The sequence below is a fragment of the Cynocephalus volans genome, chromosome 10 (assembly GCF_027409185.1).
Source record: "Cynocephalus volans isolate mCynVol1 chromosome 10, mCynVol1.pri, whole genome shotgun sequence".
Classification (NCBI taxonomy): Eukaryota; Metazoa; Chordata; class Mammalia; order Dermoptera; family Cynocephalidae; genus Cynocephalus; species Cynocephalus volans.
The window spans coordinates 101,671,588-101,691,083 of NC_084469.1; the positions used below are offsets into that span (position 1 = coordinate 101,671,588).

General features: G+C 39.1%; 1 protein-coding gene and 1 pseudogene across 1 annotated transcript; both read left to right on the forward strand.

Annotated features, from left to right (window-relative positions):
* Positions 1-1,638: 1,638 nt before the first annotated feature.
* Positions 1,639-8,544, forward strand: LOC134387563 (olfactory receptor 7D4-like; annotated as a pseudogene).
* Positions 8,545-12,571: 4,027 nt separating this feature from the next.
* On the forward strand, positions 12,572-13,513 carry LOC134387986 (olfactory receptor 7D4-like). Its single transcript, XM_063110674.1, has one exon. It carries the CDS (start codon positions 12,575-12,577, stop codon positions 13,511-13,513), a length of 939 nt encoding a protein of 312 aa, XP_062966744.1. The 5' UTR covers positions 12,572-12,574.
* The last annotated feature ends 5,983 nt before the right edge of the window (positions 13,514-19,496 follow it).

The following is a 19,496-nucleotide window of genomic DNA, read 5'->3' on the forward strand; positions in this document are numbered from 1 at the left end:
AGAGAAGTGGCAAGTTACCTCTCAGGGAGTTCCAAAAAAGCTAACATCAGACTTTTCATCAGAAACCCTAAAAACCAGAAAAGAATGGGATGATACATTCCAAATACTAAAGGAAAAACATTGCCAGCCAAAAATAATTTACCCTGTAAGGTTATCCTTCCAAAATGAAGGACAAATAGCATATTTCTCAGACAAACAAAAATCGCAGGGGTTCACTACCACAGGCCAGCCTTACAAGAAATTCTCAAGGAAATACTGGGTTTGAAACCTAAAAAGCAACCATCAGAGCCATGAATTCTCGAGAATGAAGAAAACCTATCATAAAGCAAAAATGATAGCAATAAAGAAAAAAATAGTTTTTCTACCATGCCAAGAAACAAACAAACACAGAATACAAACAGAAAATCAGAAAGAAAGGAACAAAAGGTACTTAAGAAATCTAAACAAAAATGAATAAAATTCTAGGAGTAAATAAACACCTACCAATAATAACTCTAAAAGTAAAGGGATTAAATTCCCAACTCAAAAGATACAGACTGGGGAACTTTCAAGATGGCAGTGGCTGCGGCGGCTGGCGCGGAGTAGCTGAGAAGGAAAAGGCAGCCACTGGGCCTCAGGCAGCCGGGAAACTTGTGGACCTTCCTCTTGCCATCTCTTAAGGGAGGACCGCTGCTGGTGGCCGGTCATGGGGGCTGACCGCCACTTTGCCCCCGGCAGGAGAGGCTGCCTCATTTACAGGCAACAGCTTTGAAGTGTGGAGCAGGAAAATAACTGTTTCTTAGCTGTAAAAGCGAGTCTTGAAACAGGGAACACGGCGCCAGGGCTGCTGTGGATGCAGACAGGATCCCGGAGGCCGGGGCCGCGCTGAAGGTGGCCAGCTGGCCTATTCAGGACTTGAGGTTTCAGGCCGGCATTAAAGAAGATTCCTGGGAGCGCCCAAGCCGCGCTGTGACTGAACAGCCTGAGGCGGCAGCGGCCGAGAATGGGAAAGGTGGCAACCAGAGACAGAGAGTGAGCGCCCGACCTGGCACAACACTGTGAGTGACCCCTGGACCAGTCCTGTGGGCGGCAGACGCCCACCCAACTCCTGCCTGCATCACCAGGCCACTCACCGCCCCGGGGCTGCCTCCATTTTCCCAGGTCCAGGCAGCTCCGCCCGGCTCTGCCGCCACTGAGCCCTCGCACTTGCTTGACCTGGTGCGGGGCTTTCCGGAGCCTGCAGGCCAGCCTCTCCTCCCACTCCCTCCGCGGTTCTCTGGCAGGTTGGTGGCATGGGGCGTCCCCGGCCAGTGTCGGGAGGGCAAGGAAGTACGGGCGGGCCGACTCTCACTCCACCACACCCTGGACTCTGGCCCCTGGTAAACTTCCTGTTACTGGGAGGCAGATACCATCTCTGCGGCCACCAGTTCAGAAAAAAGCCTAACCAATTTCTGGTTGGGAATAGTGTGGTAGGAGAGTTCTCAGGTCTGCTTGAACCTGCTGGAGAGCTGGCTGCAGGTGGGCGCTAGACTCAGTTTATACCGGGGGGATACAAAGGTGAACAAGTCCCGAGGAAGATCTACACAGTGCTACAAAGGCACCCAGAGCGACCGGTCGTCTGTGCCTAGCAGAAACCTGGTAGACTTACTGGGCGAGGCGATGCCGAGCAGGGTCTTGAAGGCCCAGCCGATAGACGAGGGATGCAGAAGACACGCCCCAGCCCAGCACAGTGCACACAGAGTAGGCAGACGTGCGGCCAGGGAGGCGGAGTCTCGACAGAAACCACACACCCTGTGGGGTTGCCACTGCACGATCCAACAGCCTGGGCCAGAGCACATGGAAAAGGGAGAAGTCCTGCACAGGAAGTGAAAGCTCAACAGTGATCACACACCCTGTGGTACGTGATCCACCAGCCCAGCAGAGTCCAAGCTGACCAGAAAGGTGGCTCCCCGGAGAAGCCCAAGACCCGAGGCAACCACACACACAAGGCACTAGAGGCCAACTGAGCAGCCACGGAGGTAGCCATACGAAATTGGCAACCCCAGCAACATCCCAGTTATTCATTAGTCTCAAACCGGTGGACTGTGAAACCCCCTGCCACAATGAATAAACATCAAAAGAAAGATACCAGAAATACAAAAAATCAAGAAAGTACACCACCAAAAGTTAATAAATCTCAAACTCTAGATCCTATAGAACAAGAAGCCCTTGAAATGACTGACAAGGAATTTCGAGTGATAATTCTAAGGAAACTGAATGAGATACAAGAAAACACAGCTAGACATCATGACGAAATGAGGAAAAGTATACAGGATCTGAAAGAGGAAATGTACAAAGAAATCAATGTCCTGAAAAAAATGTAGCAGAACTTGCTGAACTGAAGAAGTTATTCAGCGAAATAGAAAACACAATGGAGAGATTAACCAGCAGGCTTGTCGAAGTTGAAGAGAGAACCTCTGAACTTGAAGATGGGCTGTTTGAAATAACACAAGCAGACAAAAAGAAAGAAAAAAGAATCAAGGACATGGAAGAAAATCTGAGAGAGATATCAGACAACCTTAAGCGCTCAAATATCCGAGTCATGGGTATTCCAGAAGGGGAGGAAAATGGAGATTCCATTGAAAACATATTCAAAAAAATAGTGGCAGAAAACTTCCCAGGTATAGGAAAAGTGACAGATATTCAGATCCAGGAAGCTCAACAATCTCCAAACGTATTCAACCCAAAAAGGCCTTCTCCAAGACATGTCATAGTCAAATTGGCAAAACTCAGAGACAAAGAGAGAATCTTAAAAGCTGCAAGAGAGAAGCGTCAAACCACCTATAAGGGAGCCCCAATCAGGCTAACATCAGACTTTTCATCACAAACCCTAAAAGCTAGAAAGGAATGGGAGGATATTTTCAAAATACTAAAAGACAAAGATTGCCAGCAAAGAATATTTTACCCTGCAAGGCTATCCTTCCGAAATGAAGGGCAAATAGTATATTTCTCAGACAAACAAAAACTGCGGGAGTTCACTACCACACGACCACCCTTACAAGAAATCCTCAAGGGAGTACTGGGTTTGGTTACTGAAAAATAACTACCACTGCACTAAAAACCCAAGAAAAATCAAAACCCACTAGTATAATAAAAATGGCATTCATGAAGAGAAAACAAGCAAACAAAAACGCTATCTACAACCTAAGGAACCAACAAACACAGAAACCAATCAGTAAATCAGAAATCAAGGAACAAAAGAGACCTAAGACAACCAAACAACCAATAAAATGCTAGGAATAAATCAACACCTTTCAATAACAACTCTTAATGTAAAAGGATTACATTCCCCAATCAAAAGACACAGACTGGCTGACTGGATCAAAAAGGAGGACCCAACTATATGCTGCCTACAAGAGACCCACCTCACCCATAAAGACTCACACAGACTAAGAGTGAAAGGATGGAAAAAGATTTACCATGCAAACAGAAAAGAAAAACGAGCTGGAGTAGCTATTCTTATATCAGACAAAGTAGAATTTAAACTAAAAACCATAAAAAGAGACAATGAGGGACACTACATAATGATAAAAGGATTGATCCATCAAGAAGACATAACAGTCATAAATATGTACGCACCCAATGTTGGAGCAGCCAGATTTATAAAACAAACTCTATTAGACCTAAAGAAGGAAATAGACACTAATACCATAATAGCAGGGGACCTGAACACCCCACTGTCAATATTAGACAGAGCATCTAGGCAAAGAATCAGTAGAGAAACACAAGATCTAAACAAGACTCTAGACCAATTGGAATTGGCAGATATCTACAGAACATTCCACCCAACAACCTCAGAATATTCATTCTTCTCAGCAACACATGGATCATTCTCCAGGATAGATCACATATTAGGTCACAAATCAAGTCTCAATAAATTCAAAAAAATTGGAATTATCCCATGTATCTTCTCAGACCACAATGGATTAAAACTAGAAATTAATAACAAACGAAACTCTGGAAACTATACAAACGCATGGAAATTAAACAGCATTCAACTCAATGACATATGGGTCCAAGAAGAAATCAAGCAGGAAATCAAAAAATTTATTGAAACTAATGAAAACAATGATACATCATACCAAAACATGTGGGATACTGCAAAAGCACTATTGAGGGAAAAAATTATTTCATTAAATGCTCACTTCAGAAGAATGGAAAGATGGCAAGTGAACAACCTAACACTTCACCTTAAAGAACTAGAAAAATAAGAACAATCCAAACCTAAAGTTAGCAGAAGGAAAGAAATCATTAAGATCAGAGCAGAACTAAATGAAATTGAAAACCAAAAAACAATTCAAAAGATCAACGAATCAAAAAGTTGGTTTTTTGAAAAGATAAATAAAATTGACAAACCATTAGCATGGCTAACAAAAAAAAGAAGAGAGAAGACTCAAATAACAAAAATTAGAAATGAAAAAGGCGATATTACAACTGATTCATCTGAAATACAAGGAATCATTCGAGACTACTATAAACAACTATACGCCAACAAATTTGAAAATCTGGAGGAAATGGATAAATTTCTGGACACACACAAGCTCCCAAAACTGAACCATGAAGATGTAGAAAATCTGAACAGACCAATAACAATAAAGGAGATTGAAGCTGTTATCAGAAGGCTCCCAACAAAGAAAAGCCCAGGACCAGATGGATTCACAGCAGAATTCTACGAAACATTCAAAGAGGAATTGACACCAATTCTTTACAAACTATTCCAAAAGATTGAAACGGACGCAAATCTCCCAAACTCATTCTATGAAGCAAACATCATCCTGATACCAAAACCAGGTAAAGATATAACCAAAAAAGAAAACTACAGGCCGATATCCTTGATGAATATAGATGCAAAAATCCTCACTAAAATACTAACAAACAGAATACAGCAACACATAAATAAAATATTGGCCACGATCAAATGGGATTCATCTCAGGGATGCAAGGTTGGTTCAACATATGCAAATCAATAAATGCGATACACCATATTAATAAAGTCAAACACAAGGACCATATGATCATCTCTATAGATTCTGAAAAAGCATTTGATAAAATTCAGAACTCATTCATGACAAAGACCCTCTATAAGTTAGGTATAGAGGGAAAGTATCTCAACATAATTAAAGCCATATATGACAAACCCACTGCCAATATCATCCTGAATGGGGAAAAGCTGAAAGCTTTTCCTTTAAGAACAGGAACTAGACAAGGATGCCCACTCTCACCACTCCTATTCAACATAGTGTTGGAAGTACTAGCCAGAGCAATCAGAGAAGAGAAGGAAATAAAGGGCATCCAGATTGGAAAAGATGAAGTCACACTGTCCCTGTTTGCAGATGACATGATCCTATATATCGAACAGCCTAAATCCTCTACAAAAAAAACTCTTGGAGGTGATAAATGATTTCAGCACAGTAGCAGGATACAAAATCAACACACAAAAATCAGTAGCATTTCTATTCTCCAATAGTGAACATGCAGAATGAGAAATCAAGAAAGCCTGCCCATTTACAATAGCCACAAAAAAAATAAAATACTTAGGAATTGAGTTAACCAAGGAGGTGAAAAATCTCTATAATGAGAACTACAAACCACTGCTGAGAGAAATCAGAGAAGATACAAGAAGATGGAAAGATATCCCATGCTCTTGGATTGGAAGAATCAACATAGTGAAAATGTCCATACTACCCAAAGTGATATACAAATTTAATGCAATCCCCATCAAAATTCCAATGTCATTTTTCTCAGAAAAGGAAAGAACTATCCAGACATTTATATGGAATAACAAAAGACCACGCATACCCGAAGCAATGCTGAGCAGAAAAAATAAAGCTGGAGGCATAACACTACCCGACTTTAAGATATACTACAAAGCCATAATAACCAAAACAGTATGGTACTGGCATAAAAACAGACACACTGATCAATGGAATAGAATAGAGAATCCAGAAATCAACCCACACACCTACAGCCATCTGATCTTTGACAAAGGCACCAAGCCTATTCACTGGGGAAGAGACTGCCTCTTTAGCAAATGGTGCTGGGAGAACTGGATATCCATATGCAGGAGAATGAAACTAGACCCACACCTTTCACCATACACTAAAGTCAACTCAAAATGAATTAAAGAATTAAATATGCACCCTGAATCAATGAAACTTCTTAAAGAAAACATAGGAGAGACACTTCAGAAATAGGACTGGACTCAGACTTCATGAATACTACCCCAAAAGCACGGGCAACCAAAGGAAAAATAAACAAATGAGATTATGTCAAACTAAAAAGCTTCTGCACACCAAAAGAAACAATTAACAGAGTTAAAAGACAACCAACAGAGTGGGAGAAAATATTTGCAAAATATACATCTGACAAAGGATTAATATCCAGAATATATAAGGAACTCAAACAACTTTACAAGAAGAAAACAAGCAACCCAATTAAAAAATGGGCAAAAGAGCTAAGTAGGCATTACTCAAAGGAAGATATACAAATGGCCAACAGACACATGAAAAAATGCTCAACATCACTCGGCATTAGGGAAATGCAAATCAAAACCACACTGAGATACCATCTCACCCCAGTTAGCATGGCTAAAACCCAAAAGACTCTGAACGATAAATGCTGGCGAGGTTGCGGAGCAAAAAGAACCCTCATACATTGTTGGTGGGACTGCAAAATGGTGCAGCCTCTATGGAAAATGGTATGGAGGTTCCTCAAACAATTGCAGATAGATCTGCCATATGACCCAGTTATCCCACTGTTGGGAATATACCCAGAGGAATGGAAATCATTAAGTCGAAGGTATACCTGTTCCCCAATGTTCATCGCAGCACTCTTTACAATAGCCAGGAGTTGGAACCAGCCCAAATGTCCATCATTGGATGAGTGGATATGGAAAATGTGGTACATCTACACAATGGAATACTACTCAGCTATAAAAACGAATGAAATACTGCCATTTGCAACAACATGGATGGACCTTGAGAGAATTATATTAAGTGAAACAAGTCAGGCACAGAAAAAGAAATAGCACATGTTCTCACTTATTGGTGGGAGCTAAAAATAAATAAATAAATTCACACACACACACACACACACACACACACACACACACACACACACACACACAATCCGGGGGGTGGGGAAGAAGACATAACAACTACAATTCCTTGAAGTTGATAGACAAGCAAACAGAAAGGACATTGTCGGGAGGGAGGGGGGAGAGGGAGGAGGGAGGGAGGTATCAGTAATGGGCCACAATAATCAATCACATTGTATATCTATAAAATAAAATTAAGAGAAAAAAAAAAAAGGACTTTCCAACTACAAGAGCTCCCAATTGTAAAGCTGGATTGAAAAATAGACCTTCTGCCTGGCATTCAAAAAAAAATAAAAATAAAAATAAAAATATAACGAAAACAGTAAACCAGTTGACTGAGTGAGTCGCTGTCAATGGAAGGTCTTAATAGTGGTTGAAGGACGTTCATCCAAGGGAGACATTGTAAAGTGATGACCAGCTGAGGAATCAGTAGGCTGTTCATTGAACACTGATTTTTCGTCATTCACCAACAGACACACGAGCTACATAAAAGCAGAAAACCACACAAAACAATCAGAATTTCTCCTCTTGGGCCTCTCAGAGGATCCTGAAGTGCAGCCCCTTCTCTTTCGACTGTTCCAGTCCATGTGCCTGGTCACAGTGCTAGGCAACCAGCTCATCGTCCTGGCCATCACCTCTGACTCCCACCTCCACACCCCCATGTACTTCATCCTCTCCATCCTGTCCTGTGTTGACATCTGTTTAACCTCCACCACGGTCCCAAATATGCTGGGGAACATCCAAGTACACAGCAAAGACATCTCCTACATAGGGTACCTCAGTCAGATATATTTTATTATGATGTTTTCTGGACTGGATAATTTCCTTCTGACTGAAATGGCCTATGACCATTACGTGGCCATCTGCCACTCCCTGCACTATATGGTCATCATGAACCCTCGCTTCTGTGTCCTGTTGGTTCTGATGTCTTGGGTCATTGTTCTATGGGTCTCCCTGGTTCACATTCTACTGAAGATGAGGCTGACCTCCTCAGTGCCTGATGAGGCACTGAGATTCCACGTTTCTTCTGTGACTTTGCTCAGATTCTCAAGGTGGCCCACTCTGATACCTTCATCAATTATGTCTTCTTGTATGTAGCAACTGCACTGCTGAGTGTGTTACCCATCACGGGGATCCTGATCTCTTACTCTAGGATTGTCTCCTCGTTAATGTAAATGTCCTCCACTGCAGGAAAGTATAAAGCATTTTCCACCTGTGGCTCTCACCTCTCTGTGGTCTCCTTGTTTTATGGAACTGGACTTGGTCTATCTCAGTTCTGCTATGACCCATTCTTCCCAGAGTAGCTCACTCACCTCGGTGATGTACACTGTGGTCACCCCATGCTGAACCCCTTCATCTACAGCCTGAGGAACAACGATGTGAAGGGGGCCCTGGGAAGACTCCTCAGCAGAGCAGCCTCTTGTCTGTGAAGGATCACTGGCCTCAGAACTAGATGCACATGTGGGCTCCTAAGGCCATTTTGTGAATTTAAATATTCTGGCTCTTGTTCTCCCCCATAAGACATGCTTCATTTCTATTCATGAATCACCTGTGACTTTGCTTTGATTTATTTTTCTATTAGTTGTCTGAAAAACTCCCTCGTAATTGCTTTTTGAGTGTATATCCATACAGCCTCCTTAAGTTCCACCTTTTTAAGTTATTTTAAAGCCATCTTTAAAAATTCAAACTTCAGATTGAAGACACTATTAAGGTCAAGTGCTGTTATGTTCTCTCCCCAAATTATCCTCTAAAACGTAGATTTTCTTCACCTTAGTATAGTTGTGGTTTTGTTTTTCACTGGGATAACTGGAATTTAATTTATAAAATACTAAAGGCAAAGTGCTTACCATATCAGCACCGTGCTTGTTACTTTACATACATGAAATTATTTAATCCTTAAAAAATTTCTTTGAAATATTTTCTCTGAATCAGCGCATTTTACAAAGGAAGAGACTCACATTGATGTGGACTGTAACCTAGTAACTGGGCAGTGAGCTCGCACTCCTAACTTTCATAAGAATGTGATGTGATTTTAAATTAAAACTGGAATCTGAATATTAAATCTGGTTGATTTATGTGGTTCAATGTAATATACTGCCTAGGATATCTCTAGATGTTGTGTCATTCTTCATGTTCCTTCCTTCCTAATTCCCTGCCTTCCTTTATTTTTTCTTTTTTCCTTTCTTATTTCTCTCCTTCCTTTCCTTTTTACTTCCTTCATTCCCTCCTTGCACTGTTTCTTTTTCTTTTGGCTGTTTTACTGGTTAATATTAACTTGTTCTCTTTCTTACTATGGCTACGACTGCCTCTAAAGACACAAAACATACTAAAAAAACATCCATTCTGATATTTTCTTTGTACCACATGAAGCTCGATCATTTGGAGAGTGGAAACACAATAGAACAAATCCCTTAATAAGGGAGCTTTGAGAATTCAACCCACGGGACACTAGAGACTTTAAACACATCCCCGTTGCCCCGACCTGATATTCTCTGATCCAGCCTTGCTGAAAACCTGAAGTGTTTATCAGAGACAGTTCACGGAGTAGACAAAGCTTCTGTGATAACAGTCACAGAGTGTCAGTGTGTTCCACTAAGGTCTGGTGTGTGTGGTAAGAGAAAAAGAGGAAAGTGGGTACTGGCCTTAACATCTAGAATAATGAGCCTGGGTCAGTCCCATACTTATTTTTTTAGTCTAAGAAGGTGAAGTCCCTGTACTTTGAAGGCACTTTGGTTTCTGCTAAAATGAAACTTTCCCAGATCTCGTTGTTCATCTCTCTTTCTTTTTCTCTCTCTCATTCTTTCTTTCTTCCCTGCATTCTTTCTTTCTTTCTTCTTTCCTTCTTTCTTTCTAGAAAATCTGTCTATAACAAAACTAAGAAATGGCTATTCCTGGAATGTGGTATTTTTGGAATGTCTTTTCAAAATTTTCTCCACTCTCTCCCAACCATTGTAGATTGCTGTTACATTTCCTGTATTTCATTGTTTATAAACTGCTCACTGAAGATCTACTATGCATGAGGTACTCTCTAGTTTCTTCTTAATGGATTTGGATTTTCTTTTATAATTCACCTAACTATTTTTGCTGCAGATCAGACTTATTGATATCGCTGAATAGTTCTATAATATTGTTGTTGTTAGTTTTTTACTTCAATGTCCACAATATAATACAAATAATATAACTATTTCTGATGTTTGGTTCACAGGCCAATGTCCTTTTTTTGTATGAATAATCAATTTTAATGTTCAGGAGAATAACAAAAGGTGAATGTTGGAGTAGCCTGCGTTGGCCTATTCATGAGTTGTACACAAATGCCCTATTTTAATGTAAAATATACTCTTGGCTATGGTTTTCATACAACCATTCTTTATTGGGTTAAGAAGGTACCTCTGGTTTCTACATGTCCTGAGAATCTTTTTGGAGTTGGCTAACCACAGTCCTAGCTCTTGAATGTTAAGTGCATTTTGTTGTATTGTAATTGTGGTTATGATTTCTCTTCATTGACCTCTTCTTGTGATGAACTGTGTAGACAAATATCCCAATATTAAACCAACTTTTCATTCCTAGAATAGGTTTTACTAGTTCGTCACATATTATTCCTTTAAAAATAGATTAAAATGTATTTTATTGAATTTTACTATCCAATTGAGTGTCTATATTCAGGCAGGTGATGTGCTTGAAAATTTCTCTTTTGTGTTCTAGTTGTCACTTGTGGTCACAGACTATCTTTTACACCAAACATTTGTATTAGTTGAACACCTTCTCTGTGGCATACACCCTCTAAGTCCCTGGAAAGAAAAGTGATGAGAAAAAAACAGTCACAATCTCAGATCCATAAGTAAACATAAATTAATCAACATGAGGGACACATCAAGAAAGAGTACAACATGCTCTAATGTGGGGCTCACACACTCTGTCCCTCCTGACCCTCCACCTCTGCCCTCTCTAGTCCTCTCCATCACCAAGCTCACTGAGCCATATGCAGATTAGCATTCTGTTCTTTCAGTCTGGAATGTTTATGGATTTTTCACTTCCCCTGATTAACAATGACCAATTCTTCCTGTCTCAAGTCAAATATTCATATTCCAACATTAAACTGCTTCTATATGATTACATTTTGTCTTTAATTAACATATGCTAGTATTAATAATAGTGATCCCCTTTCTATTATAGAGAATGGCAACATTGCATTTAAAATTTGCTTTTTAATTTTTTAGGATGATTTCATTTAGATAAGTTCTGAATATTTTTAATCAAATCCATCACAACTATTTTCATAATTAGCTATTGATTTTAGAACAATACATTTCCACTTCACACTGTGGACCTATGAGCACACACTCTCACATACCTGTAGTTATTATATTAATGGTGGTGTATTTTTGTTTCTTCCTTTCATGCATGAAGTCCACATGCTTTTTTCTCTTCTTGGAAGAATTCACCCTGCAGGCATTCTAAGAAAGAAGGTGCCATAGGGATCTTTGTTAATTTGAAGTGCTGTATGGCACTCCAAAGAGGTAACAGATCTGTTGTATTCATAATGATCAGTATTCCCCCCTTGATTGCTGCTCCATTTAATAAGGGATATTGATTAATGATAGTCATGAAAGACATGTCTATTGTGATATTAAGAACAAAAGTTCACATTTATGATAGGTCCATTATATGTCACAGGAACCACAGTAGAAAAATCACATGCCTCAGCTCATTTGACTTCTCTAGTAATAGAGTTTAAATAACTTGCACAAGATCATGCAGCAGTAAGCTTTTGGATCAAAATTATATTCCAGGAAGTCTGACCCAAGAACCTGTTTTCTAAATCATAGCCCTAGACTATACATTGGAAGAGTTATATATCTGAAATAATTATCATTAAAGTTTAAATTTAATAACATTAATAATGACAGCTTTCATTTGCTGAGACTCCAAGTATGAACAAAGGCATTGCTGAATCTCACAAAAGCTTACACATCTAGAAAAAAAAATGTAAAGCACTGAGATTTAACTTTCACATACCTAGGAAGAAACAGGTCACAGAACAAATGTTGTCTGACTTGAAAATCCTTGTGTTTATTACTACCTTAGAGCTAGTAAAACAGAGAAAGTATGGGAATTATCAAGGAAAAGACATGAAGTGACTTCATGTATTTTGGAAAGGTCATATCAAAGAAAAAATTTGTTTATGTCCATAGAGTCAAACAGGACAATTAAGAGTAGTGAGTAGAGGAAGAAAAGAGAGTGATTTCCTTTAAATTAAAGAAAGTCTGAATGATTATACACTTTTAAAATGAAAATAGGATACAATCAGGCTAATCAAATCACTATCAATGGAAGGAATCAACAGGGGGTGAAGGATGTTCATACAATGGTGACATTATAACATGATCATTAGCTAACGTGTCAGTTGCCTCTTCATTGAATGTTGCTTTTGCCTCCTTCCCCAACAGACACCCCAGCTACATGGAAGCAGAAAATCACACAGAAATATCAGAATTCCTCCTCCTGGGCTTCTCAGAGGATCCTGAACTTCAGGCCCTTCTCTTTGGATTGTTCCTGTCAATGTACCTGGTCACGTTGCTTGGGAACCTGCTCATCATTCTGGCCATCATCTCAGACTCCCACCTCCACACCCCCATGTACTTCTTCCTCTGCAACCTGTCCTTTGCTGACATCTGTTTCACCTCCACCACAGTCCCAAAGATGCTGGTGAACATCCAGGTACAGAGCAAAGGCATCTCCTATACAGGGTGCTTCACTCAGATGTATTTTATGATGATGTTTTCTGGGCTGGATAACTTCCTTCTGACTGTGATGGCCTATGACCGGTACGTGGCCATCTGTCACCCCCTGCACTATACGGTCATCATGAACCCCCACCTCTGCGTCCTGTTTGTTCTGATGTCTTGGTTCATCATTTTCTGGGTCGCCCTGGTTCACATTCTACTGATGTTGAGGCTGAACTTCTCTCCAGGCACTGAGATTCCACATTTCTTCTGTGACTTTGCTGAGCTACTCAAAGTGGCCCACTCTGATACCCTCATCAATTACGTCTTCTTGTATGTGGCAACTTCACTGGTGGGTGTGTTTCCCGTCACAGGGATCCTCTTCTCTTACTCTAGGATTGTCTCCTCCTTAATGCAAATGTCCTCCACTGCAGGCAAGTATAAAGCATTTTCTACCTGTGGCTCTCACCTCTCCGTGGTTTCCTTGTTTTGTGGAACTGGGCTTGGGGTCTACCTGACTTCTGCTGTGACCCATTCTTCCCAGAGAAGCTCAATTGCCTCGGCGATGTACACTGTGGTCACCCCCATGCTGAACCCCTTCATCTACAGCCTGAGGAACAAGGATGTGAAGGGGGCCCTGGGAAGACTCCTCAGCAGAGCAGGCTCTTGTCTGTGAAGCATCACTGATCTCAGAACTAAGCTGTCATTCTGGGCCCCAGAACGAGATGTTATGTATTTAAATTTTCTGGCTGTTGCTCTCTCCTAAAACACATGCTGCATTTCTATTTTAAGCACTTCTACTCTGCTCTTTGTTTTTCTATTACTTCCTCCTCAGCAACTCCCTTGGTGACTCTTTTTGCATATTTACCCAATACAGTGTCCTAAAATTTTCATTTTTGGTCAGTTTTCGTACAGCCTTGTCTAAGAATTCTAACTTGAGATTTAAAGTCTTTTTCATACCAAGTGCTGATGTGGTCTCTCCTAATCATCTTCTGAAACGTTGGTATTTGTTACCTTAGTTGTGGTCTTGTTTTTCCCTGGAAAGAAATGGAATAAAAATTAGATATTAGTTAAGGCAAAGTGCTTATCATATCAGGACGGTCCTTGTTACTTTACATGTGTGACTGTACTTAATCCCGAAAATGCTTTTTGAAATGTTTTCTATCATTCTGCAGGTTTTATAAAGGAAGGAACTGAGATGGATATGGACTATGCTTTGACTATACCTGGCAACCTGGCAGTGAGCCCACATTTCTCATTTTGCCGTGTTATTATTTCCTGAAAACACTGATGGGATTTTCAGCTTCACATTGGCAATCTAGGTCTGTGAGCTGGTTTGGTCAGATGATTTCTAGTAATGCACAGCCTAGAAGAACTCTGAGATCTTTCTTCATTCTTTGTGGTCCTTCATTCTCTATGTTCCTTCATTCCCTCCTTTCTTCCTTCCCACATTCTCTCCTTCCTTCTTTCCTTTCTCCTTCTGTTTGCCCTTTATTTCCCACGATTGCAATTTTAAGATGTATACCAAGATCTTAAAATGTATAATAATTAAATCAATAGAATAAGCATTGTTCTCTTACATAGTTTAATTTTTTCCTGAGACTTTCTAAAGGTTTCTTCAAGAATGGACGTTAAACACTTGTGGAATGTTTTCAGACTGTGGTTCACATTTTTTATTGTGGTGAACATATGTAACATAAGAATTTCCATTTTTAGGAGTTTTAAACATACATTTGCATGGAATTAATTGTATTCACAATGCTGTGGAACCTCTACTTCCAAAGTTTTTTGCCATTCGAACATGAACTCTGTACCCATTAAACAATAACTTATTATTCCTTCCCTGTTTTTCTTGTAACCTCTAATCTACTTCTGTCTCTGAAAATTCTTTTGTATACGATCTTGTTCACTTTTGGAGAAGGACGTTGATAGAGTTGCACCTGCAGTGAATGTCAGGTGAGTAGATGCTGTCAGGGTTCAACCCCCATTCCCTGGGATCCTCTCATCATCTCCTTTCACACCATCCTGTGGCCAGTGGTCTGCACTAGCTGGAACCTACTGTGCCAATTGCCTGGTGGCAGAAGTGACATGGAGTTAAGCCCCATCAGGTACTCTCTCGATGGAAAGACAAGGGATATACTTTCTCTTTCACCCCATAGCTGGGATTGTTCTAAAGTATGAGTCATACTGTTTTCCAGAATTTCCCCATTTGATTGAAATCTTTGCTCATTCACTGTGATAGCTGATATAATGCAAGATTTATTGGATGTATTTTCTTCCCTGTATTCACTTCTCCTCTCTTCCATCTGTGTTTTTTGCTCCTTTCAATAAAGTGTTTGCACATAAATCCTTGGCTCAGTGTCTTTTCTGTGAAACCCTCAACTAGCACAGGTGATGAAGACTGTGAAGGGGTCTCAAGACCATATACTAAAAGGAATTAGGGACTTCGTAGGGGAAAAAAAGAACTTATTATGGAAGCATGTAAGGTCTTCAAATTATTTACTAATTTGTTAGTGAGGCTAATTCAGTAAATGATAATTTGCGATCAATGTTATTTGGTGTGCCTTCGATTCACTTTGATTACATTGGATTAAATTTATTGTCCACCTTGTACTTTTGGTACACTGTGTACAAATTGAGAAAGAGGCCAGAGAGGCAAAAATGACTGTGATACAGTGTGGTAAGAATAATAACATGGTTCTGTAGTAGATCCTGTTGAAAACAAAGAGAAACATGTTCAACATACTTTGAATAATTCCAGGCAAATTTTTTGTTTATTTTTAACAATTTTAGAGACACATAAATTTACACACTATGAAACCACCCATTAAAAGTATAAATTCAATTATTTTGGGAAATTTATAGAGTTATGTGACCACCACCACAATCCAGTTTATTTGATTAGGGGTAGGGTTTATATTTTGGAAAATATAATTTTTCAAATTGATTGTGCATGTTCAGAGGGCACAAAACTGCCCAGCGGCACCTGTGCCCAACAATCCAGTTTTAGAATATCTTTATTATCCACAAAAATTCTCCTGTTCTCACTTGCAGTTAATAGGCACTCTCCAGCCTTAGGCATTGACTTATCTGCTTTCTGTTTCTGTAAATGTGCCTTTTCTTGATATCATACAGTCATACAATCTGTGGAATCATACAATAGTAGTCTTTTGTATCTGGCTTCTTTCACTTAGCATAATATTTTTGAGGACCACCATGTGGACACATGAATCAGTATTTTGTTCCTTTTAATTGCCAAATATTATTGTAGTGTATAGATATACTGCATTTTGCTTATTCATTTACCAGTCAAGGAACATTTGGATAACTCCAGTGTGGGATTGTCCTAAATACCTCTGCTATGAATATAGTCTTTGTGTTGATAAGTGTTTTCATTTGTCTTAGGTAAATAATCCAGAGTGCAATTGTTTTGTATTATCGTTAATTTATGCTTAATTTTTTAGATTCTGCCAGATCATTTTTCAAAGTGGCTACATCATTTTACATTCCCACCAGCAATGCATGAAGGTTTCAGTTTTTCACATCTTCACCACACTTGGGATTCATGTAAAACTTCTAGTAGGATGAGATACTTGAGAGCTGAATGACAAATACTGAGTAGATATTTAACTGGAGAATAGGGTTGGGTGGCATAAACAGACCTTTAAGAGTGAGGCATATCCAGAAGATAGATAAAACTTATAGCTGAGTTGTTAGAAATAAGGCGGGAAGTGTACATAGAGAACAGACCATTGAGAGTCTAATTTGATATACTAAGAATTTCATAAGCAATTGAGAGCCAGAGCCATGCTGTAATCATAGGTATAATATGAGGATTTTAGGAATTCTTTTTTTATTTATTTTATTTTATTTTGTCAATATACAATGTGGTTGATTATTGTGGCCAATTACCAAAACCTTCCTCAGAACACCCTCTTCCCACTCCCTTCCAACAACATCCTTTCTGTTTTCTTGTTGTATCAATTTCAAGGAATTGTAATTGTTGTGTCTTCTTCCCTCCCCCCCCAGGTTGTTTGTGTATTTATTTATTTATTTAAATAAGTGAGAACATGTGGTATTTCTCTTTCTCTGCCTGACTTAATATAATTCTCTCTACATCCATCCATGTTGTTGCAAATGGCAGTATTTCACCATTTTTTATAGCTGAGTAGTAATCCATTGTGTAGATGTACCACGTTTTCTGTATCCACTCATCTGATGATGGACATTTTGGCTGCTTCCAACTCTTGGCTATTGTAAAAAGTGCTGCAATAAACGTTGGGAAACAGGTATACCTTCGACTTGATGATTTCCATTTCTCTGGGTATGTTCCCAGCAGTGGGATAGCTGGGTCATATGGGAGATCTATCTGCAATTGTTTGAGGAACCTCCGTACCATTTTCCATAGAGGCTGCACCATTTTGCAGTCCCACCAACAATGTATGAGAGTTCCTTTTTCTCCACAACCTCGCCAGCATTTACCGTTAAGAGTCTTTTGGATATTAGCCATCCTAACAGGGGTGAGATTGTATCTCAGTGTGGTTTTCATTTGCATTTGCCTGTTTAGCTCTTTTGCCCTTTTTTTGATTTGGGTTACTTGTTTTTTTCATGTAAAGTTGTTTCGGTTCCTTGTATATTCTGGATATTAATCCTTCGTCAGATGTATATTTTTCAAATATTTTCTCCAACTCTGTTGGTTGTCTTTTAACTCTGTTAATTGTTTCTTTTCCTGTGCAGAAGCTTTTTAGTTTGATATAATCCCATTTGTTTATTTTTCCTTTGGTTGCCCATGCTTTTCAGGTCATATTCATGAAGTCTGTGTCCAGACCTACTTCTTGAAATGTTTCTCCTATGTTTTCTTTAAGAAGCTTCATTGTTTCAGAGTGTATATTTAGTTCTTTAATACATTTTGAGTTGATTTTAGTATATGGTGAGAGGTATAGGTCTAGTTTCATTCTCCTGCATATTGATATCCAGTTATCCCAGCACCATTTGCTGTAGAGGCAGTCTCTTCCCCAGAGTACAGGCTTGGGGCTTTTGTCAAAGATCAGATGGCTGTAGGTTTGTGGTTGATTTCTAGATTCTCTATTCTATTCCATTTATCAGTGTGTCTGTTTTATGCCAGTACCATGCTGTTTTGGTTATTATAGCTTTGTAGTGTAGTTTAAAGTCAGGTAGTGTTATGCTTCCAGCTTTATTTTTTTTTTTGCTCATAATTGCTTTGGCTATGTGTGCATTTAGTTATTCCATATAAATGCTGGATAGTTTCTTCCATTTTTGAGAAAAATGTCATTGGAATTTTTGATAGGGATTGCATTGAATTTTTATATCACTTTGGGTACTATGGACATTTTCACAATGTTGATTCTCCAATCCAAGAGCATGGGATATCTTTCCATCTTCTTGTGTTCTCCTTAATTTATCTCAGCAGTGATTTGTATTTCTCATTATAGAGATTTTTCACATCCTTGGTTAACTCAATTCCTAAGTATTTTATTTTTTTGTGGCTATTGTAAATGGGCAGGCTTTCTTGATTTCTCATTCTGCATGTTCACTATTGGAGAAAAGAAATGCTACTGATTTTTGTGTGTTGATTTTGTGTCCTGCTACTATGCTGAAATCATTTATCAACTCCAAGAGGTTTTTTTGTAGAGGCTTTAGGCTGTTCGATATATAGGATCATGTCATCTGCAAAGAGGGACCGTTTGACTTCATCTTTTCCAATCTGGATGCCCTTTATTTCCTTCTCTTCTGTTTACTCTGACTGGTACTTCCAACACTATGTTGAATAGGAGTGGTGAGAGTGGGCATCCTTGTCTGGTTCCTGTTCTTAAAGGAAAAGCTTTCAGCTTTTCCCCATACAAGATGATATTGGCAGTGGGTTCATCATATATGGCTTTAAATATGTTGAGATACTTTCCATCTATACCTAACTTATAAAGAGTCTTTATCATGAATGATTGTTGAATTTTATCACATGCTTTTTCAACATCAATAGAGATGATCATATGATCCTTGTGCTTGATTTTATTGATATGGTGTATCACATTTATTGATTTGAGTACGTTGAACCAACCTTGCATCACTGGGATGAATCCCACTTGATTGTGGTGTATAATTTTGCATATGTGTTCCTCTATTTTGTTAGCTAGCATTTTATTGAGGATTTTTGCATCTTTATTCATCAAGAATATTGGCCTCTAGTATTCTTTTTTAGTTGTATCTTTACCTGGTTTTGGTATCAGGGTGATATTTGCTTCATAAAATAAGTTTGGGAGAATTGCTTCTTTTTCTATCCTTTGGAATAGTTTGTAGAGAATTGGTCTCAATTCCTCTTTGAATGTTTGGTAAAATTCTGCTGTGAATCCATCCAGTCCTGGGCTTTTCTTTCTTGGGAGCCAGCTGATAACAGCTTCAATCTCTTTTATTTTTATTGGTCTATTCAGATTTTCTACATCTCCTTGGCTCGGTTTTGGTAACTTGTAGATGTCCAGAAATTTATCTATTTCCTCGAGATTTTCGAATTTGTTGGCGTATAGTTGTTTGCAGTAGTCTCAAATGTTTCCTTGTATTTCAGATGTATCAGTTGTAATATCTCCTTTTTCATTTCTAATTTTTGTTTTTTGGATCTTCTCTCTTCTTTTTTTTGTTAGCCATGC